This window comes from Lontra canadensis, unplaced genomic scaffold (genome assembly GCF_010015895.1).
Source record: "Lontra canadensis isolate GAN:19392208 unplaced genomic scaffold, GSC_riverotter_1.0 scaffold7, whole genome shotgun sequence".
NCBI lineage: Eukaryota > Metazoa > Chordata > Mammalia > Carnivora > Mustelidae > Lontra > Lontra canadensis.
Genome location: NW_022631001.1, coordinates 23,924,546 through 23,948,336, shown reverse-complemented (window position 1 = coordinate 23,948,336; position 23,791 = coordinate 23,924,546). Strand labels below are relative to the sequence as shown.

Genomic DNA, 23,791 nt, shown 5'->3' with positions numbered 1-23,791 from the left:
AGGAATAGAATTACTGGGTCATATGGATGATGGTATGTTCAGTTTTTGGAGAAATTGTCAAACTTTTCCACAGCAGCTGCACCATTTTATATTCCTACCAACCATGTCTGAGGGCTCCAGTTTCTCCATATTCCTGTTGGTACTTGTTACTTTCTTTTAAAATGTTTTTGTGATAGGGGCACCTGGATGGCTCAGTGAGTTAAAGCCTCTGCCTTTGGCTCAGGTCATGATCCCAGAGTCCTGGGATCAAGCCCCACATCAGGCTCTCTGCTCAGTGGGGAGCCTGCATCCCCCCCACCATCCCCGCCCCCGCCTCTCTGCCTACTTGTGATCTCTGTCTGTCAAATAAATAAATAAAATCTTTTAAAAAAAAAGTTTTTGTGATAATCATTCTAATGGGTATCTCATAATGATTTCGATTTGCATTTCCCTTATGAATAATGATGTTGAGTACCTTATTGACCACCTGTGTCTCTTCTTTGGAGAAATATCTATTCAAGTCCTTTGCTTAATTTTGAACTGAGTTGTGTCCTAAGAGCTCTTTAGTATGTTGAATATGAAATCCTTACAAGTTATATGATTTGCAAATATCTTCTCCCACACTCTAGGTCATCATTTTACTTTATTGATAATGTGTCCTTTGCACAAAGTTTTTAATTTGGATGAAGTCCAGTGTATCTCTTTTTTCTTTTCTGTTTGGCTTTTTCAAAAAACTCAGCAAAATTATATTGAGATTCATTCACTGTGTTGCCTGTATCAGTATTTTTTTATTGCTGAGTAGTATTTCATTGTATGCATATGCACAATCTGTTTACCTTATATGCCCATTGATAGACATTTGGGTTATTTCCAGTTCTTGGCCGTTATGAAGAAAGCTGCTATGAACATTCATGTATGTCTTTGTATAGATAAGTCTTTTTCTCTTAGAAGGGTGAACATGTAGGTCTGAAATGGCTGGATCATATGGTAGATATGTGTTTTGTTTTTTAAGAAACTGCCAAACTTTTCCAAAGTGATTTTACTATTTTAATTCCTACCAATAATGTATGAAAGTTCTGGTTTCTCTCGATGTTCGCCAACATTTGGTATGGTTAGTCTTTTTCATTTTAGCAGTTTTAATTGGTATGTAATGGTATCTCATTTTGGTTTTAAAATTTGCATTTCCCTAACGACTAATGATGTTGAACATCTTTTCATGTGTTTAGTTGCTTTCCATATATTTTCTTTGGCTTACTGTCTGTTCACATCTTTTGCCTTATTTCTAAAGTTGGTCACATGCTTTCTTGCTTTTGAATTTTGAGTGATCTTTGTATGTTCTGGATACAAATCTTTTATCAGGTATATGCTTTGCAGATGTTTTCCTGTCAGTCCGTGTCAGTGTTTTCATTCTCCTAGAGTCTTTTGAAGAGCAGAAACTTTTAACTTTCACGAAAGATAGTTTATAGTTTTTTTTCTTTGTAGATTGTACTTCTTTGTAGATTGTAGATTCTTTTGCGCAAAGAATTCTTTGCGCAGCCTAAGTTCACAGAGATTTTCTCTGCGAGCTTTATAGTTTTAGGCTTTACATTTAGGTCTATGATCCATTTCGAGTTAATTTTTATACCTGATGTGAGTAGAGATCCAAGTTCCTTTTTGTGCATATGGATATTCAATTGTTCCAGTACTGTGTTGAAAAGACTATCCCTTCTCCACTGGATTGCTTTTATACCTTTGTCAAAAATCAGTTATCTATATATTTGTGGGTTAGTTTCTAAACTGTATATTCTATCTGTACCATTGACCTATTATTTTTATACCATTACCATGCTGTTTTGATTGAATGTTGTAGCTTTACAACATTTATTGAAATCTCATAGTGTTAATTATCCAGATTGTTCTTTTTCAAAGTTATCTTTGTTCTTCCTTCTCTATATATTTTAGTATCAGCCCGTCAGTTCCTCCTCCAACAACAACAACAACACCCTCTAGGATTTTGATTGGGATTGCATTGAATCTGTAGATCAATTGAGGCAGAATTGGCATCTCCATAGTATTGAGTCTTCAGACCCATCAGCATGATATATCCTGGGTTTTTTTTTTAGGTCTTCTTTAATACCTGTCAGCAGTGTTTGTGGCTTTCAGTTTTCACATCTTTTGTCAGATTTATCTTAAGTATTTGATATTTTTGATGTTATTGTAAATGGTATTTTTGAATTTTCATTTTCTAGTTGTTCATGTGAGTAAATGAAAACACAATTGATTTTTATATTTTGCTATTCTATCCTATTACCTTGCTAAAACTTCTTAAGTAGTTCTAATAGCCTTTTTGTAGATTCTAGTGGATGTTCTAGATGGAGGATTATTTGTCTGTGAATAATGAATGTTGTTACTACCAGATTTCAAGAATTGCTATGATGCTAGTCACTGAGACAGTATGGTATTGGCATAAGGAAAAGACATATAGATAAATGGAATAAAATGGAATATAGTGCTGGAATAGACCCACTCATATATAGTCAACTAATGTTCATCAAGGCACAAAAGTAATTCAGTGGCAAAAGAATAGTCTTGTCCACAGTCGTGCTGGAACAAACTAAATATCCTACGAATATGTAAAAGTGAATCTTGATCTCTATACAATATACAAAAGTTGGTTTGAAATGGTCATAGACTAAACTTACAAGCTAAAATTATGCAGAAGAAAACACAGAAGAAAAAATTTTTGACCTTGGGATAGGCAAAGATTTTCTAGACAGGAACACAAAAAATCCTAATCACAAAAGAAAAAAATTGACATACTGGATTTTATCAAATTAAAAATTTTTACTTGTTAAGGAAATAAAAAGGCAAAACAAATACCAGGAGAAAATATTCTCAAAATGTGTAATTTGTATCCCGAATGTGTGAAGAACTCTTGCACCTAGCAAGCAATAAGGTTAATAATAATAATAAGAGTGAAAGATTTGACCAGATACTTTACAAAAGAAGATATGCTTCTATGCACATGAAAAGATGCTCAGCGTAATTAGCCCACAGGGAAGTAGTTATTAAAGCCACAGTGGAATGTCCCCTTACATCCTCTAGAATGGCTAAAATTAAAAGGCTAACCATCCCAAGAGTGAGAATGAGTATGAAACTATGAATCATCTGAAACTCTCATGCATTGCTAGTGGGAGTATAAAATGGTATGACCACGATGGGAAACATTTTGACAATTATGTTTTAATTTTAAACATGTACTTACTAGGGACGCCTGGGTGGCTCGGTCAGTTAAGCGGCTGACTTTGACTCAGGTCATGATCTGGGGGTCCTGGGATCGAGTCCCACATCAGACTCCTTGGTCAGCAGGGAGTCTGCTTCTTCTCCCTCTGCCTGCTGCTCCCTCTGCTTGTGCTCTCTCTCTCTCTGACAAATAAATAAATAAATAAAATTTTTAAAAAACAAAAACAAAAAAATCCATATACTTACTATGTAACCCAGCAGTTCCACTTGTAGCTATGTAGCCAGGCAAAATAAAACATCTGTCCACAAAAAGACTTGTTTTTTTAGCAGCTTTATTTATAATAGCCCCAAACTAAATACAACCCAAATGTCCAATACTCGAATGGATAAATGAATTTTGGTGCTCCCAGGTATACCAGTTTCGACACATGAAGGGGGCACCTGGGTGGTTCAGTCGGTTAAATGTCTGCCTTCGGCTCAGGTCATATCTCAGGGTCCTGGGATCGAGCAGGGCAGGCGGAGCAGGGCAGGCGTCGGGCTCTCTGCTCAGCGGGGAGTCTCTTCATCCCTGTGCTCCTCCCCCTGCTTGTGCATGCTCTCTTTCTCTCAAATCAATAAATGAAATCTTAAAAAAACTAGTGAAGGCAAAGTAAAGATATTTTCAGGAAAAAATTACATGGTATTTCATGGTAATGTGACTGGGTATGAGATGAATGTACAGAAGTCAGCAGTTTTTCTCTAATTAGCATCTAAAAGAGGCAGTAAAAATCATTCCTTTTACAGTTGTAGGCAGCTTCACTTTGGCGCAGCTTGAGATCTCGTTGAGCTCCTACTGCCTGCCTCTTGCTGTTAGCATTGGGCTTTTCTGTTATCGCTGTGGCAGTGCCCACCATGGGAACTTGCTCAAGTTGTACAAGCCAATGTCAGGGGGGTTTAACACAAGGCGGAGTAAACTTCAGTCCGTGGGAGGTTGGAGTCAATTGATCTATGTTTCCCTTTTTCTCACTTCACACTGACAGTCTTGATATGCGTTTCATGCAGTTTCTCATATTGTCCTCTGTAGCCAGTTACTGGACCAACTGTCACACCACTTTTATTGGCTTTCTTTCCTTGTTATGTTACTCTGTCCTTAACTCCTGCTCCCAAATAAGGTATTTATTATGCATGAGCCTTCTTCTCAGACTCTGTATAGCTCCCCCAAAAAAGTACCTATGTGGCCCCAAGTACTGAGGTTGGGAAACCCTGATCTCTGAAGCCAGTGGTTTGCTTTAAAATCCAAGCTCTGCAGTATTCAGTCTCTGCAACTTTTAACCGCTGAGTGTTAATATTTGAGTCTATAAAATGATAATGATGGATACACATAGAGCCCTTAATGTTTGAATGAGGATAGCTCTATAAACCTAATGCCTGGAACAAAGAAGAGTTCAGTACAGAGCAGCTATTGATAATTCTTTTTCAAGTGTACATGCTACTTTCTGACACTCCCTGAGGCATTTTCCCAGAATATGAAAACTCTTTCCTAGAGACCAAGTTCTTAATTCCTTATGAAAAACTATCAGAAGGGATAAGAAAATAACTTCTACAGAACCCAGTATAGAGAAGACACAAACACGATTCATGTGAAGATTTAAATCCATATGTGGGTTTTTCAAGTTTTAAATTTTTAGCTGTGTTAAGATGACAGTGTTAGAGACTCAACATTGCAATGGAAAGGTGGTTTCACCAGCTATAGTTGTTGTCAAACTTCATTGTCAAAAACTTTGAAAGCAACAATAAACATTATTAGGAAGCAAAAGGATATACTTTAAAACACTGGTAAAACCAGAGGCCATAATATGCAAACTCTGATAACCACTAAACAAAACGCTAAAATATATAAAATAGGAAATTTAATAGTTTAAAAAAAATAGCAATGTTTGTATATGTTATTGGGGGCTCTCTGGTACATTTAAGAGGTTTAGTAGCAATCCCTGGCCTCCACCCACTGTCTACCAGTAGTATGCACACCCCACACCCTCAGTGGTGACAACCAGGCATTGTTAGATGTACCCTGGGAAGTAAAATCATCTTCAGATGAGAACCACTGAGATAAGCCTAGATTTGAATTCTAGCTCCAGGACTATGGCTCTGTGAATTTGAACACATTACCTAACTCCTAGAACTTCGTTTTCTCACATGAGATAATGTACGTATGTATGACACCTTACACCTAGGACTTGGGTAAATGATAGCAATTCTTGCAATGCTAAAACTAGTTCTCTTTTTTGCCACACTGCCTGTTCATATTGTGAAAATGAAACACCCATTTGTGTAGCTTTTAGCCAATTTGTTGGATGAGAATTTCTCATCTAATATCATCAAAAGGCACTGAGCTTTCATGTGGGCAGTTAGCATTGATGTTCGGCTTGCTTTCTCCCTGGCTGTGGATTTGCTTTTTTCCTCTTTGTGTTCTTGTTTGACTTGGGGCAAGTTGGAAGTACGTTGTTTCATTTGAGCCCCTTCCTGACATAACATTGTGTATGGTGTTCTTTGTATATTGGTAACCTCTTGAATTAGACTCAGTGTGTTAAAGACTATTTCAGGCCTGTAGGAATCAGACCTATAGAAATTGGAAAGATAAGACTAAGTCTTAATTGTTGTTTATTGTTATTGTTGATTTTGCTTTTTAACCCTGAGGCAACAGCCAATGAAAAATATTTGTTCTTTAGGTTAATTTATTTTTTGTAAGTGTGATTGAAAATATTAGTAGCCTGTAATTGCTTTGCTATTCATTATGGCATTTAAGTTTTATTAAAACCCCAGGCAGTGAAGAAAATAAAAGGAGATTTGGAAAGGAAACTTTTAATGTACTATAAGGATACAGCAAGACACTACATTAAGTATTTCATATTATCTCATTTATTTCTTACAACAGTATTTGCAAAGTATGTAGCATTATCCCTATTCTGTAGGTGAGCATATGATCCTTTCTGATGCTTCTTCCGTCCAAGATCATATAGCTGGTAACTAAGTGACAGAACCACCAGAACCCAGGTTTTTATTCCAAAACTCATCTTATTTTCATAATGCCTTGCTGTCCCCTCTATATTAGGAGCATAGGCCTCTACCTTAAGTTTCTTTGTAAACCATGTATTTTAACCTACCCTGTGGACCACAAGATAATAGCATAAATTGCAGAACATTGAAACAGATAGTTTTTTCTGTTGCCTCTAGGACTGAAGAACTGTCTTGCCTCGCCCGCTTCTCTGGCCTTCTGTGGCCTCTATCTGGGCTCTTTACGCTTAAAACGCAGTTATATCAGGTTTATGAGAATAAGGAACATTTTTAGGTTCAACCTTTTTTGGCTAAGTGAATCAATCTTATTTTTTGATGATGTGTATTATCTTGGCTTTTATCATTTCAGATTGCTCAAGAATGCAGAGCATTTAATTCTTAAGCCATGCAGTGTATGTTCGGCAAGAATCAAGTAAAAGCAGACTTACTTAAAAATTAAGAGGGCTTTACATCTATAAGAAAAATAGTCCCAGACTGCCATGTGATCTGTTCATTCTGATATACTACTGAGTAGATGTTTTGAAGTCTGCTGTTGCCTAAAACTCTCCTTCACAGTGTGATTTGTATTTTTAGCTGAGAGAAGAAAAGTTACAAGAGGAGAAAACCTCTGAAGATCAAATCCACAAGCTGTTATCAGAGGATATGGAAACAGGGAAAAGGAAAATGGATGACCAGAAGAAGAGAGATGAGCCATTAGCACTGAAGACAGATCTGGAACATGTAAGTAGATCACCATCTTGATGGACAGCTGGCTCAAAATCAGTCGTTAGCCCAGGTCACTTGGGTCTGAAAACCTGGGTTGTTGAGCTATGAGGGCGGTAACAGTTGCTGACTGTGTAGTATATGAGTAGTGGAGAACTACTCGTATGAGTAGATGAGAGCTAGAGAGAATAATTCATGAATGGGACAAGAGACTTGGGTAGAAAGATTAAGGGAACAGTCAGAAAAAAAAAAGGAGTGAGGGAAGGGACATAGTATAGAATATTACTTGTGCAAATTTTATACGTATGTTGTCATTTTGACCTACGTGGTGTTATTTGACGTTTGAGTTTTGTACATCTTATAACCTAAGCTAGGTTTCCTTAAAGCTTGAATTTGATTTCCCGCTATTCTTTTTAATGCCTTAAGCAACATAGTGCTAGATATAAGGTAGGTCTTCAATATTAGATTACTTAGTTTAAACTAACCCTAATTAGACCTCTAATCTTGCCAAATCTTGCCTGATTTTTTTTCGTTACTTATTTACCAAGCAAATTCCTGGAAAACGTTGTAAGTGGTATATTTAATGTATGTAAGAAAGCATTTTTGGAAGGCTCACTGGATGCTCAAATGGATAATTACAATTGAGTTTTTTTCTTTAATATACTGGATCAGACATTTTCTGTGGCTTGCTATGTGTACTTAAGATAGCCTTAGAGTTGTAATCTTTTAAAATATTTGTCATTTAAACTTGTTAGTATTTCAGGTTAACTTTCTAATTAGCTGGGATTAATAAAGCTTTATTGTATATAAGACAGACAATAGAGAATAGAGGAAAACAAAATTTCTGCACCAGAAGTTAGCCTTTTAAACATGTCCCAGCATTGTAACAGACTGTACAACTTTGGCCAGCTTAGTTAATTTCACTGTGCTTTTGCTTTACTCTTTGTAAAGGATTTTTCCTGAACTTTAGGAAATGAAATTATTTAAGCTTTCTTGGATCAGTGGTATTTGCTGTTAACTGTGCATTTTTTATCCCAGTTATAACAATAATAATTATTACTTACTTCTTATTAAAAGTAGTCACTTGGATTTTGGAGGGTTTCACCCTTCTAAAAGATTCAGTTTAACAAACATGAAATATTTGCATTCCCTTAATCCTCTGTTCATTGGGAGCTACAAAAGGAAAAAGACTGGAGAGGATGCAATTTAGCTAGGAAGGTGAGAATGAAATATGATAGCCTTGTGCATACAGTGTGTTTTCTGACTAATAGCCCCAACCAGCCCCAACTGTGGTCTGTGATCTATAGACTACAGCTCTGCCTCCTCACCCCAACAGGGCCGTCCTTTAGATCCCTTAAACAAAATGACCCAGAAGGACCTTTCTCTTTAGGACAAACGGATCTTGACAAAGAGAGCTTACCTTCCACTGCGGTCCTTTGATATAAAGAACCTGTTGTTTTTGGCCTTGCCAGATCCAAGTTTCCTCCAGGAAATGATCTCTAGTATTAATTCATGTCAAGGCGAGGAAATGGCTCTAATTAATTTTTCTTTTGCCACTACCAGCTTTGAAATAGAAATCACCTGCATTTTGTAATCTTAAAAGAATCGTAACCTAATTGTAATCTTAAAAGTAATCAGGAAGTATAAATCCTCAGACTTTTTTTTTTTTTTTTGGTAATAGCCAGTTTCACAAAATTTTATGTGCAAAAACACATTGAATAAAAACTGACTTATGAACACTTGAAGTTTTAGACTTTTGTGATTTTTACCTCTTTTTCTGTTTGCTTTTGTCTTTTTGAGGATTTTTAAATAGCTCTGATTTTGCTTTAAATGTCTCTTAAGAGTCTTCAGTATTGGAAAAATAATTTCATTTAGTCTACCAAGACTACATTCAAATTGGGACCAAAGAGAGGCTCCAAGAGAGGCTCAGTGGAAAGCCAGCTGAAGGGATTGTATTTTATATAAAGAACAAGATGATTAGAGCTGAACTGATTGTTTTACTTTTCTGCACCAAAAGACTTGGTGATTCCCCATTTCCTCTGGAATTAAATGAGAATTCTTTACCCCAATGTTCAGGTCCTTAGTATGGTTTGAACTGATCTTCCCGTCATTGCTCATACCCCCAAATTCTAGGGAACAGAGCTGTTTGCATGCCCCCAAATATATAACTTTATGCTTTTCCTCCTTAGAGTCTTTGCTCTTACATTTTCATCTAATTGAAATGCTGCCCTGCTTACCTGTTGAAAGACTATTCGTCTGCCCATACCCAGTGCAAAACCTGTCACCCTCCTGGAACTTCGAGGGATTCCTCATTTGTTACTCCCTCCTATTATTTACTCTCGCCCCTCCCAACTTTGTAAATTTACAGGACCAGTTTCATTCTCCTTTACATTATGCTTGTGTATCTGTGTTTCTCTACTAGGTTTATAAGTTTGTTGAGTAAGAGAAATGTATCCTAACTATTTGAAAATCTCCTACAGTGTCTTGTATATCACAAGTGTTTGATTCATGTTTATTAAGTTGAATTGAAATGGAGGAAAGTGCTTATTCTAGAAGAAGATTTACCATCTGTTGTTATCAGTTTGGAGTGGAAATACAATGGACATGGCAATTTATGATTTGTTATGGTACAGTTAATACCAATAACTGTGAATTGTTGGAAAACAATTTGGCATAACAATTTTAGTTACAGCAAAGAAAAAGTGAAAACTTGCTCATCACCCAACAACTTAACCCTTATGAACATTTTTGGTAACTGTCCTTCCAGACTTCTTTTATAAGTGCATATAAAGAAACTTCAAATGTAAATTGAAAAACTCAAAAAGGGAGTCTAAAATAAAATGAAGGGAACTGAATGAGTATCAAGAAAATGGAAAAAGCTGACTCTAGGGGTATTTAGAAGCCCTTGCAGAGAAAGTGGCATTTGAGATACCCCCGAAGAGCTAATGAATATTTTTTAGGCAGGGAATGTGGCACAAAGAGTTTTAAGCAAAGGGAATAATAGCATGCCCGGAAGGGAGGCTTTGAAATGCTGTGATGGTACACGGAGAGTAGAGTGATAGGATTCTGTCTGCGTGCTTGATGGTATGGTAGGATCAGAGGGAAGAGAGGCCAGCCGAGCAAGACCAGTAAGTATATTATTGCAACAGTCCAGGCAGAAGAGGATGAGAATCTAAGGAAAGGCAGTGACAGTGAGTATACCTGGGAAGAGTTAGATCTGACCGGCAGTTTTAGGAATGGAGTGGAGTAGAGTGGAACCGGCATGGAAGCAGCTTGGAGACGGACACTCTGGATTGAAGTCCTTGTGTTAGCTACTTACTAACTCTACAATCCCCTACATTAACTGTTCGAAGCCTCAGTTTGCCACCTGGAGAGGGCAGGTCATCCCTTCTTAACGGGGCTGATATTAAACACAAATGAAATAAACTATCAAGAAGTACTGGGTGTATTCAGAACCTCCATACACTGTTATTATGACTTTGAAGAAAGGGAAAGGAGAGAGTCAGAGATGGCATTGAGGCTTCTAGCTGGGTTGGTAGTGGGGCTTAGAGAAGAAAAGAGTGAACTGAATTTTGGGTTTATTAAGTTTGAGCCACATTTGGGATATCCAGATTGGGATCTCTAAGAGGCAGTTGGAAACACAGGTGCTCAGAAAGACATGATGTACACCAGCTGAGAAACAGTAGCTTTGGGAGAGTCCGTGGACCCACCAAATAGTGTTATCTCCCTTGTCTCCTGCCAGTGTCCTGCACGCCTCTCAGATTCAGAGAACGAAGAACCTTCCCGAGGCAAGATGACACAGACCCATCGTTCCGCATTTGTTTCCAAGAACAACTCCTACTCCTTAGCTTTCCTGGCAGGGTAAGAGACTGATACTGAATTCAGTTGCGGTTCTTTGATTTTACAGTATGAGACTGAAGGGGACTGGGGCAGGAGGGAGCAAAAGTATTTGTTGCAGCCACTTTGTGGGAGGTGGGAAGGGGGGAATGATGTGGGAATTGGTTTTCGAATATCCATTTGGAACAAGGAGCTGATCTAAAAGGAATTTTTACATATTTCTGGGATCCTCAGGGTAGGATTATGCTAATTTCTGTGCTGTGAAGTGTGACCTTTCTATCCTAGGAGGGAACCACAAAGATAGTTTCTTTTAACAATATCCAACCATTCTCTCAGTGTACTTTTTTCTCTTAATAGGAAGTGAGGCCAGAGTTCATTTTATTTTCAATGCCTAGAACTAAAATATATCTTGAATAGGTCTCAAGAGGGCAAACTGAAAAGTTTCTAAGGCCTTCCTCAAGGAATCTCTTGATCCTTTAGACTTTGCGGGCTGTGGGGAGGAAAAGAGGGAGGAAACGAATGGATGTTGATGATGGAGGAATAATGAAGGACTAGATGGAAGGAAAAAGGAAAGAAGGAGGAAGGATGGTAGGAAAAAGAGCAGGAAGGGAGGTTGGTGGGGAGGGATACATAAATAGGACAAAGGGAAGAAGAAATGGAGGAGGGATAGGAAAGAATCATTCACTCAAGAGGCATTTTGTGAACAGCTACCATGTGCCATGCTCTGTTTTAATTTAAAATGAAAAGACATCATCTTATGCCATTTTGTTGTCAGTTTCTGGTTAAGACTGGCGTTGCGCACCCTTATGTCTAGGTTTCCTCTCCTTCTTCCCAACAGCCCCGTAAGGTAGATCTCTCTTTCTTGCTGTCCCTGTGGTTATGCACCTATTTATTCTTTTATTCTGAGGCTTTTTATTTCTAATCACTAATAAATGTGACCCCAAAATCTTCCAAGTTTACAAATGTTATAAAGTACAAACTATTGTGATCCTTGATATAGTTTTTATATCTGAATCTCTGAATCTTTTTTGTATGTATTCTTTTGGAGCAGTCTGATTTTCCTGTTATTTCTGAGAGTAAAATCCACTAGCCCCCCTGCTCCCTTAAATGCCTTCCCTTCACTAGGTAATGGTAACTCCTTCTTCCAGGAAGGCACTTTTCTAGAGTATTTATTCATTTGACATTTGTTTAATGGTCACTATATTGTAGCCACTTAGGTTTGATTGATGTAATCAGAACCCAATAAGAAAGATGTAAGCCAGCATATTTTCCATTTATGGTAAAGATGAAACTCTTACGTTGTGCATATGAGCTTGAACTGCAGATGCCCTCTAAAGTTAAAAAAATTCAAGATTACCTAAGAATTTTTCAGCTGCTGATTGTGTATATGGAGTTTCCCCCTTTCACAGCAGGCATATTTTAATTGTAAGAGAGATCTACGGAAAAGAGAAAAAGATTGTATCATTCATTCCAGTTAAGTCATTATAAATACTCCTGAAAACAAGTAAATATTGCGTTTAGGCAGCCTATGACTAGCTAATTAATATCTCATAATTTGAAATGACTGAGAAAAAAGAGAACTCTTTATTAAATCCAAGTATGATGCCAAGGCCAAATTGCCCCAATTGGTTATCACCAATTCCAGTCTGTACTCTTACAATTCGTTCTTGTAAAGGGGGTGACACATTAATATGTCATTACTTAGAAACGCCTTGCAAGGAGCTTAGAAAATTCTCTCTAAGGGGTAAAATGTAAAGCTCTTATGGAGGGGTTTGCTTTTTTAAATTTAAATTTAAATGTTTAAAAAGATTTATTATTTATTTGGGAGAGAGAGCACCAGTGGGAGGGACGCAGGGAGAGGGGGAGAATCTCAAGCAGTCTCTGTACTGAGCACAGAGCCTGAATCGGGGCTCGATCCCATGATCCTGATATCACGACCTGAGCCAAAACCAAGAGTCAGATGCCCAACCTAGTGTACCACCCAGGTGCCCAGGGTTTGCTTTTGATTATGTGTGGCTCTGGAATCTCTGTAACATATCTTCTTTTCCTTCTCCTTGGCCCAGGCTTGCCCTTACTCTATTGAGCCACAATGGGACTACTTTATAGGAAGAGTCACTTAACATTTTACTATTAAGGAGTGTTTGCAATTCGTCTTACACATTTCAGCATTCATTTCCAAATATCCAAGGTTGTGGAGTGAGTTCAGTTATTAGTACAATTATTAAAACAATTCATTGGATTTGGTTGGTAGGCATATCTTTTTAGGACATAGTTCACTGATGTCATGGAAAACAGGTTGGAAAATCAATTATGGTAATACTGTGAATTGCCTTTTTTATGTAGTCAACATGCTTTTCTTCCTTAGATAAGAAAAAATTTAAATTTCAGTTCCAAATGATACTTAGAAAAACGATATGGACTTGTTAGTGCTGAAATTGTTGCCAGGTGAACTGGTGAGATCCCTGGCCCTGAGGCCTGGACCCAGCCCATCCCATCCCAAAGATGTCACTGAAGGCTCGTGGTCTCCTTGCAAGAAAAAATTCAAGGATAGATCAGACAGAACAGTTGAGCGGTGCAAGTAGGAAAATTTATGAAAGCGAGAGTCCACTATTGAGATGTGAGGATGAGCAAACTCCGGGAGAGCGCCCTGGGGTTGGGTGTCGGTCTGTTACTGACATTTGTTCACTAGGGTGTGGGCTATTTATTTCTTGGGAGCAGGGTTTCACACCTTTCCTCCCTACTTGGTTTAGGTCTCTGGCCTTCTTTGTCTTGGATCTGTCTGGTTTGATCTGGCTTCTGTGGCTTTGTTTTTGGAGCACAGCCAGGATGGGTCTCTAACTTTCCCTGATAGCAGTAGTGAGCCCTCTTGGATGGCCTCCAGGCATCCTGTTAAAGCCTAACTAACTTGCCTACTCTAACACAATGGGATGTAGCTTATGGATATATTAAAAAATAATTAGCATGGTGATGGTTGCACAACAGTGTGACTGTAAACTTAAATGGTTAAAATGGTGACATTTATGTTATATATATTTTACCACTGTAAAAAAAGTATTAAAAAAGTATTAGTATTTTTAATAGCTTTTGGATATTTCACATGCATTTTTTTCCATGTGTTAAGCAACAACAAAGAATGGGTTTTTGGGGCGCCTGAGTGGCTCAGTGGGTTAAGCCTCTGCCTTCAGCTCAGGTCGTGATCTCAGGGTCCTGGGATCGAGCCCCTCATTGGGCTCTCTGCTCAGCAGGGAGCCTGCTTCCCCCTCTTTCCTTGCCTGCCTCTCTGCCTACTTGTGATTGCTGTCAAATAAATAAATAAAATCTTTAAAAAAAAAAAAAAGAATAGGTTTTTTCCGTAAGTTCTTATCCTAAAGAGAGGTCATATGTAAAAGCTTTGGAAGTTGTTTTTTTTTTTTTTTTTTTTTAAGATTTTATTTGCCAGAGAGAGAGATAGAGCAAGCAAGTACACACAAGCAGGCAGAGAGGCAGGCAGAGGCAGGAGAGAAGCAGGTTCCCTGCTGAGCAAGGAGCCCGATGCGGGACTCGATCCCACGGCTCTGGGATCATGACCTGAGCCGAAGGCAGCGGCTTAACCCACTGAGCCACCCAGGCATCCCAAAGCTTTGGAAGTTTTTACAACTGTATTTAAGTCAAATCAATCTGCATTTGTTTTACTTATCTACTTCATAAGTGTTTCTTAAGCCCAAAGGCATGGAGGTAAGAGTGAGTAGGCCTAATAGGATGGTTATTTTGGAAGAAATCCATTAATCGGTTCTGGTTATGAGTCTTGCCAACAGCTCATTCTCTTTTTATGTGAAAAATTCAAAGCAAAGAGGGTTTTAAAGCACTGTTTGTAAACTTTTGCAGTCCTATTGAAAATGAACCTTCTCGATGGGAGGCAGATAGAGTAATATTTAATCCAAGATCATTTCTAAGTTAATCACAAAATATGTTAATTGAAAAAAATGAACTTGAAGCATAACATATATCATTGTAAAGTTAAACTTTTATTTTAAATATTGAGAAACTTTTTTGTTTGTTTATACTTATTTCCCTTCAGTCCTCATTCCCTTCTTCCTCACCAGAATCAAACAAAAAACCTGATTGCAAATTCTTCCAAAAGCTCAGGCTGAAAAAACTTCCTATATAAGAATTAGATAATAATAAAAACTTCCTATGTTGCTGTAATTCTTTTCAAAAGGCTGCATATCTACTTGCATTCTCCTTTTTGCTTTGGCTATCAGGAGCTTTAGAATTAGGACAGGGTTTTCAATGAAAGTCATCATGACTTTCCAACACGGCCTATAAAAAAAAAAAAACTTTCGGTGTACTTTTTCCATATTTATTACTTAATGTGATCTCTGACCTCTGTTAAGGCTCAGTCTTATGTATTTTTGCAGTAAGTCACTTTGGATTCTTCTTGGAAATAAGGCATAATCATAAAAAGGAATATAATTCAACCATCTGTCCTCTTTCCAGTTTAAAAAATGAACAACAATAACAAAAAAGATAGTAATCCAGCATTGCCAGTATTGCCATTCCATACAAAATGTATCTTAAGTATACAGTGCCTAGCAGGATTTCTGGTACATGTTAAGTTCAGTGACTATTACTGCCACTCTTTTGTTACGTTCTTTTAGAATGTGGACTCTTAGAGCTGAAAAAGATTTTAAATATTATCTAATTCTTTTGTTTTACTGACGAGAAAACTAAAGCCTGGAGAGAGAACATGGTTTGCTAAATTGTAGATAGCTAGAACAGTAGGGATCTGAGAACTGAGGTTTCTTGGCTCTTCCTGCTCTACCCCATTGTCCCCCATTCCTTCGTATGGACCCCTCTGACACCTCTGCCTGTCTTCGCACTGAACTTTAAATCCTTTGTGAGCAGGGACAACATCTTATAGTTGCAGTGCTTAGTACAGTGCCTGGCCTGTAGTGGAAGCTCAAGAAATACTTGGGGAGTATTAGAATAAGATAGGTCTTGTACCTGCGGGTAGGTTAAACCGGAGTTTTGTCAGAATCAGCTGCCAGACTTGCAGCATTGGAGGGAGGGCTCTGGGAGCTGTTGGAACAGACGGGCTGGTGGCTGTTTTATAGACTAGATTCCATAGGATTAATAAGGGATTTGAGGAGTCTAGTGACCACACTGATAAGGCTCATAGAGTATAAAGTTGCTTTTAGCCCTCTAATGCATTAATAGTAGCTTATGGTGATACTTTTTATAGATTATATAAAAGAAAAATCTGTTTCCCACTGAGTAGTAATTAAGCCTTAATTAAGTAGAAACGAACCACATTATTTTGTTTTCTAATGTCCAAATACTTTAAGCCTGAGTCTTTGGTTCAGAGTGGGACATATCAAGAGACCTTAGGTGCTTACTGTAAGGTGTGTTGGTGGAGCGATAGAGTTAGTGATTGACAGACTCAGCAGTATTAAATGTGCCCAGTCAGTGTTGGAGTAAATTAAAATAAGCAGACTTGTCCCTCTTCCTTAAAATGAACAAATGAAAATATAGATGCTTTCAGGTAACAGATACCAAACAGATATATGAGTGTTATGATATTGGAGGACTAGCTCTAGAATGGATGAAAGAAGGCAAAGCCACAGAGGTGGGGATGGGGAGGCTGGTCTAGGGAGATGGTAGGGAAGTAGGAGTGTGAGTCCCAGTAAACTCAATTGACCCCCTTCTGTCCCATGTATATAAAATTCAGGTTGTTTTGGTGACCTACTGCTGGGCAGGGATTTTACTGAGTAGTTTCTGAAGATTCTTTCGACCTCTAAAATGGAAGCATCTAGAAGTGGCTTAAAGCAGAGTTTTAAAGAGTGGAGAGAATGAGGCTGTGGCATGAAAATAAAGGGGGTGATGGTAGTTGGAAAGTTCTGTAAAAATCTAAGGATTAGATTTAGCAAGTTGTGTGTTGGGAGTAGTCCCAACAGTAGCCATGGGGGAGTGGAGACTGAGAGAAAGATGACATAGTGAGTTACAAGAAGCCACAGACTTGATGATGGCGTGGGGCATGTCCTGTGCTCGTGTGTGTGTGTGTGTGTGTGTGTGTGTGTGTGTGTGTGTGTGTTCGGGAGGGATAAAGGAATTGAAACAAATCAAGCAGATGGGCTGGTTATTAAGAGGACAAATCTTGTTAAAAGTAGTGGAATCTGGTTGAAAAGGGAAGCTAGTTTAAGGAGAAGTGATGTGGAACTTAGGGAGAGAGGCAGGATTATAGGTGTCAGTAATCTCTGCTGCACCAGGACAGAAATACCTGGTAGTTTTCAGAGGGCAGGATGGGGAGTGGTCGGGGTGCTTTTTTTTCGTGCTTCCTGTCACGTTGAGTACTTTAAATTCCTCATTTCATTTAGTTCTCACATTAATTCTACAAGTTTTATAGTACTGTTTCCATTTTACAGCTGAGAAACATGCCGCTCAAAGACGTTAAGTAAATCACCCAAGAGCTTCTCACCTCATTAGAGTGACAGAGATGGAATTGAGCTCAGGTCTCTCTTTATATAAAACCTGTGCACTTTCTCATCAAACCATTGTCAGAACCCTTGTGACCAAAGGCTCTGCACTTGGAATCTGGTTTTGAAATGATCTACCTTTGCAAAGGAAAGCTGGCTGCCTTCTGTTGGTTTAATTTATACTCTGTCTAGTTCTATCAGAGGTAAACAGAACCTATCCAGTTATCCTGCCATTTGAGGGGTCTGAAGTGATAGAAATATTCTAAACTTGATTGTGGTAATGGTTAGATAACTGTGAATTAAAAACTATTAAACTGTACACTTAAAAAAAGAATACTAACGTGCTTACACAAGGCAGATAATCCAGATCATAAATATATAAAGGAAGGATTATAACAAAATCTCACTCATTTCTGAGCCTAAGGAAGCTGCTGCTTTCATTCAAGTATGTGTGTATGTGGTGGTAGTTGGGAGGGCTCATACCTGCAGGTTAGGGGCTCAAAGGAGGCTCCTCTCCAGCCTTTAGCTTCTTGGTGGAACTCAGCTCTATCAGACTTGAGAGTTTAATTAAAAAATTAATATGGTTTGGATATGTGAGAGTGATGATTGAACAGTTGAGAGCATGAGCTGTCTAATGTTTTATATCATGTATTGCCGTTTGAAAACCCTTTAAGCAATGTTTTATAAGCATTTATAAGCATATAAATCTTCTAGCTTTCCAGCTGCATGTTTATACTGGCTGCCCCTCCTTTTCTTTGTAAGTCAGATTCATTGTGGTTGTTGGTATTTTTAGCCTAACTCTACATCCCAGAAACCATCTGGTCTCTTGGCAATGGAAATTTTAAGCCAGTTGCCTTTCAGACAATGCTGCTTTCTCTTGTTTATGACTCCATTATGTTTTTGGAAAAGAGAGCTTCCTTAGATGTGCTGAGTCTGTTCTGTGGCAGAGTAGAGTAGAATGAAAGATCAATATGCTGTGGTAGAAAGAGCACAGGCTTAGAATCTATAGAGATATGGGTTTAAACCTTGGCTTCAGCTGTGTGACCTTGGAAGATCACTTCCCTCAGTTCTTTGTCTGTAAAATGAGGATGATGATGCTTGTCTCGTAAGGTTTCTCTATGTATTAAAAAGTGATAAAATATATTTAAAGCAGCTCAGTGACTGACAGATACTACCTTCCTAATGAATGTTGAAGTTTTCTGGTTTTGTTTTGTTTGTTTGTTTTCATAAGGAGGAGAGAGGTGTTTCTGTACATAATTTTTGTTTATTTATAAGAAATTTGTTAATTATATCCACTGTGTTAGGGTTTGGGGGTACAGAAATGGATGTGCACAAAGTAGTGAGTTACTTCTTTTATTTTTGAGTTCTTCCAACCCTAAGAATATTATCAAGTTCACTAGTCTTGACTATTCTTAGCCAGTATTTTGAATCCTGTTACCGTGACCAACTACTACAATAATAATGCATTTATGGCTATAAGATGTTTTTACCATCATGATTTTTGTGGCTCTTCATGTAACAACAGTGTAAAAAGGGAAGAATAGAGTTATATAGAATAAAGCTTTTGTATGCTATTGAATTGCTATTAATTTTGAAATAGATTTTGCTGTGCTATTGATTTTGAAATAGATTTTGTAAATTAAGATGTTAATTGTAGTCCTCATAGCAATCACTAGGAAATAACTACAACATATTTAGTAAAGTAATAAGAAGAGACTCAAAATAGTACACAGAAAACATCTAATAGAAAAGAAGGCATTAATGGAGAATTTAGGAACAAAAAAGGTATAGGACATAGAGAAAACAAATAGCAAAATGGCAGAAGTAAGTCCTTCCTTATTAGTAATTACATTAAATGTAAATGACTTAAACTCTCCAAATAAAAGAGATGGTAGAATGGTTTTTTTAAAAAATATGATCCTAGGGGCACCTGGGTGGCTCAGTGGGTTAAAGCCTCTGCCTTTGGCCCAGGTCATGATCCCAGGGTGCTGAGATCAAGCCCCACATTGGGCTCTCTGCTCGGTGGGAATCCTGCTCCCTCCCCCCCTCCGCCTACTTGTGATCTCTGTCAAATAAATAAAATCTTAAAAAAATATATATATATAAAAAATATGATCCTAATGGGGTGTTTGGTGGCTCAGTTGGTTAAGTATCTGACTTGGTTTCAGCTCAGGTCGTGATCTCAGGGTTGTGAGATTGAACCCTGCGTTGGCCTCTGCACTGAACGTGAAGTCTGCTTAAGATTCTCTCTCTCCCTCTCCCCCTCCCCCTCCCTCTCTCTCTCTCAAAAAAAAAAAATATATAAGAAAAATCCAACTATATGCTGAGACCCCTTTAGATCCAAAGACAAAAATAAGTTGAAAATGATAGGATAAAAAAAGATATTTTATGTAAACAGTGACCAAAAGAGAACTGGCTGGAGTAGCTTAACTAATACTAGACAATGTAGACTTTAGGACAAAAATTACTACAAGAGACAAGACAGGCATTGTATGATGATACAAATGTCAATCTGTTAATAAAATATAACCATTATATGGGGCACCTGACTGACTCCGTCAGTAGAGCATATGACTCTTGATCTCTGGATCGTGAGTTTGAGCCCCATGTTTGGTGTAGAGATTACTTAAAAAAAAAAAAAAGAAGATATAACTATTGTAAACACATATACACCTAATAATAAATGCACAAAATATGTGAAGCAAAAATTGACAGAATTGAAGGGGCCAGTAGGAATTTTAATGATAATACTTGGAGACTTTAATACCCACTTTCAATAATGGATATAATATACAGATGAAAGGTAAACAAGGATATAGAAGATTTGTACAATACTGTATACCAGATAGACTTATCATATATAAAGCACTTTACTGCACAACAACAGAACACACATTTTACTATAGTGCATGTGGAACATTCTCTAGAATAGACCATATGTTACAGCCTAAAACAAATCTCAATAAATTTTAAAAGATCGGAATAATACAAAATACCATTTTTGACCACAACAGAATGAAGCTATAAGTCAATAACAGATGAAAAATTGGAAAATTCACAAATATGTGGATATTAAAACAATACATTAAAAAAAGCAATGGATCAAAAGAGAAATCACAAGAGAAATTAGAAAATACCTTCAGAGGAATGAAAATGAAACCCACCATACTAAAACTGTTGGAATACACTAAAAGTAGTGCTTAGAGGTAAATTTATAGCTTTAAAGGCCTAGATTTAAAATGAAGAAAAATCTCAAATAAATAACCAGATCTTCACCTGTGGATCCTCCCACCTGACTCATAGGCACTACCAGCACATTGTACACGTTATTCACACCTCCACCCTGTCGCCTGCTTCCGGTACATATTCCCAGTGGTAGTGAGAATGAGTATTGGTAGATGACTACTGTAGAAAGCCAGTCAGACTCTCTGTAGAAGGGAGAGACCACAAACTTGAGCTTTAGTGCCACCCTTGGAAAAGCAGAAGGGAGGCTGTCAGCACTTGACCTGGTATGTTCCAGGATCAAGAGAAGTCATACAAGTTTAAGAATTCTGCCACAAGAGGAAGCAAGAAGCAAGGAGCAGGTGTACCCATAGAAGGTCTGAGAAAGCCTCAGAATCCCTACCAAGGCTGATAGAAGATACTTCTCTCCCAAAGGCAGTTAATGAAGAGGAATGGAGGAAGTGACTGCTACTTCAGATGTGAAGACAGCAATGCAACATTTCAAGAAGCATGAAAAACCCAGGAAATATGACACCATTAAAAGATCATAATAATTTTCCAGTAATGAATCCCAAAGACATGAAGATCTGTGATATACACAATAAAGACTTCAAAATAGCTATTTTGGGAAGCTTAGTGAGCTACAAGGAAACACAGAAAGACAGTTCAACTAAATCAGGACAACAGTATAATAAAAAAAAAAAAAAAAGAGAAGTCTAACAAAGAGAAATCTTAGGGAAGAACCAAACAAAAATTCTAGAGCTGAAGAATACAGTGAATGAAAAGAAAAACGCAGCGGAGAACATCAACATCAGAGTGGATCACGCAGAAGAAAGGAGAATGAGAAACAAGTGAAGAAAGCCAGTATGATCTGTGGGATACCATCAAAAGAAACAATTTGCAAATTATTAGAGTTCCAGAAGGAGAAGAGCAGGAGAAGGGAGTAGAAAAGTTATTTAAAGAAGTAAGAATTTGGGGAGAGGTTTAGCTGTCTATTTTGGGGAAGCTCACAGGTCACCAAACAAACTCAGAGAGTCTTCACCAAATTAGAAAGCAAGAAGTACAGTTGTCTTTGTAGATGATATGATCTTATATACAGAAAATCCTAAAGACCACCAAAAAACTGTTAGAGCTAGTCAATGAATTCAGTAATGTTGCAAGCTACAAAATTAGCATACAGCAGTCACTTATGTTTCTAACACTTAACAATGGAATATCTGAAAAAGAAAGAAAACAGCCCCGGGACGCCTGGGTGGCTCAGTCAGTTAGACATCTGACTCCTGATTTTAGCTCAGGTCATGATCTCAGGGTTGTGAGATTAAGCTCTGCATTGGGCTTTGCACTCAGCCTGGAGTCTGCCTGAGAATCTCTCCCTTTCTCCCTCTCCCAACACACACTCTCTCTCAAATGAATAAATCTTAAAAAAAAAAAAAAAAGAAAGAAAGAAAAGAAAAGAAAAAGAAATAGGTGGCTTAGATGCTTAAGCATCTGCCTTTAGCTTGGGTCATGATCTCCAGGTCCTGGGATTGAGGCCTGTGTCAGGCTTCCCGCTCAGCAGGGAGTCTGCCTCTCTCTCTCTCTCTCTCTCTCTCTCTCACTCACTCTGCCCCTCCCTCTACTTTGTGCTGCTCTCTCTCTCTCTCTCTCCAATGAATAAATTTTTTAAAAATCTTAAGAAAAAAAAAAAAAAGCAAACAGCCCTATTCACCAATAGCATCAAAAAACAAAAACAAAAAACTTGGGAATAAATTTAACCAAGAAGGTGAAATATCTGTACATTGAAAACTGTAAGACATTGGTGGAAGAAATTGAAGACACGAATACATGGAGAGCTACCCCTGTTTATGGATCAGAGGAATTAATAATAAAAACTCTATACCAACCAAGCCACCTATATCAAAGCAATCCCTATCAATATTCCAATGACCTTTTTCATAGAAATAGCAGAAACAACCCTAAAATTTGTATGGACTCATGAAAGACCCCAAATAGCCTTTGTTCTTGAGAAAGAATAAAGTTGAAGGTAGCAAGCTTCCTGACTTCAGACTGTATTACAAAGCTATATTAATCAAAACAGTGTGGTACTGCCATAAAAATAGTCCAAAGAAATAGAACCGAGAGCCCTGAAATAAACCAGTGCATGTATGGTCAGCTAAGGTTAGACAAGGGAGCCAAAAATAGTCAGTGGAGAAAGGACAGTCTCTTCAACAAATGGTAGTGGGAAACCTGCATAATCACATGCAGAAGAATGAAATGGATGCCTATTTTACACCACTAACTTGTAATAGGTGAAAGACTTAAACATGAGACCTGAAAGTGTAAAACTCCTAGAAGAAAATACAGGGGAAGAGTTCTTTGATATTGGTCTTGGCAATAATTTTTTTGGATGTGACACCAAAACCACAAGCAATAAAAGCAAAAAGGGAAATAAGTAGGGCCACTTCAAGCTAAAAGTCTTCTTTACAGCAAAAGAAACAGTCAACAGAATGAAAAGGCAGCCTGAGGGATGGGAAAAAATATTTGTCAATCATCTGTCAGATAAGGAGTTAATATCCAAAGTATTTAAGGAACTCATACAATTCAATAGCACGTCGCATGCACCTGCGCGCGCACACACACACACACAACAGTAACAAAATCCCCCAAACAACCCAAACGAAAAATCAGCAGAAGAACTAAACAGGCATTTTTTTCAAAGACATATACATATGGCCAATAGGGGTATGCCTGGGTGGCTCAGTTGGTTGAGTGTCTGCCTTCAGCTCAGGTCATGATCCCAGGGTCCTAGAATAGAGCCCTGAATCGGGCTCCTTGCTCAGAAGGGAGCCTGTTTCTCCCTCTCCCTTTGCCACTCCTCCTGCTTTTGCTCTCCTGTTCTGTTTCTCTCTCAAATAAATAAAATCTTAAAAAAAAAAAGAAACGGCCAACAGGTACATGAAAAGATGTTCAGTATTACTATTCATCAGGGAAATGCAAATCAAAACTGCAGTGAGCTATTACCTCACACCTGTCAGAAAGGCTATTATCCTCAAGAGAATAAGAGATGAGTGTTGGTGAGGATGTGGAGAAAAGGGAACCCTTGTGCACTGCTGGTGGGGATGCAAACTGGTACAGCTAGTGTGGAAACAGTTTGGAGTTTCCTCAAAAAATGAAAACGGAACTACCATATGATCCAGCAATCCCACTTCTGGATATACATTCCAAAGGAATGAAATGAGGATCTCCAAGAAGTATATGCACTCACATGTTAATTGCAACATTATGCACAATAGCTAAGCTATGGAAACTCTCGAAGTGTCCATCCATGGATGAATAAAGAAAAT

At 37.9% G+C, this 23,791-nt stretch overlaps 1 protein-coding gene across 1 annotated transcript in view; it reads left to right on the top strand.

The window, feature by feature from the left end:
• RNF169 (ring finger protein 169) overlaps positions 1–23,791 on the top strand; it is an 80,652-nt gene that overhangs the window by 48,229 nt on the left and 8,632 nt on the right. Inside the window, exons 3-4 of the mRNA XM_032853077.1 lie at positions 6,829–6,975; positions 10,700–10,818. Of these exons, the coding sequence (XP_032708968.1) occupies positions 6,829–6,975; positions 10,700–10,818 (266 nt within the window). The remainder of the gene's footprint in view (positions 1–6,828; positions 6,976–10,699; positions 10,819–23,791) is intronic.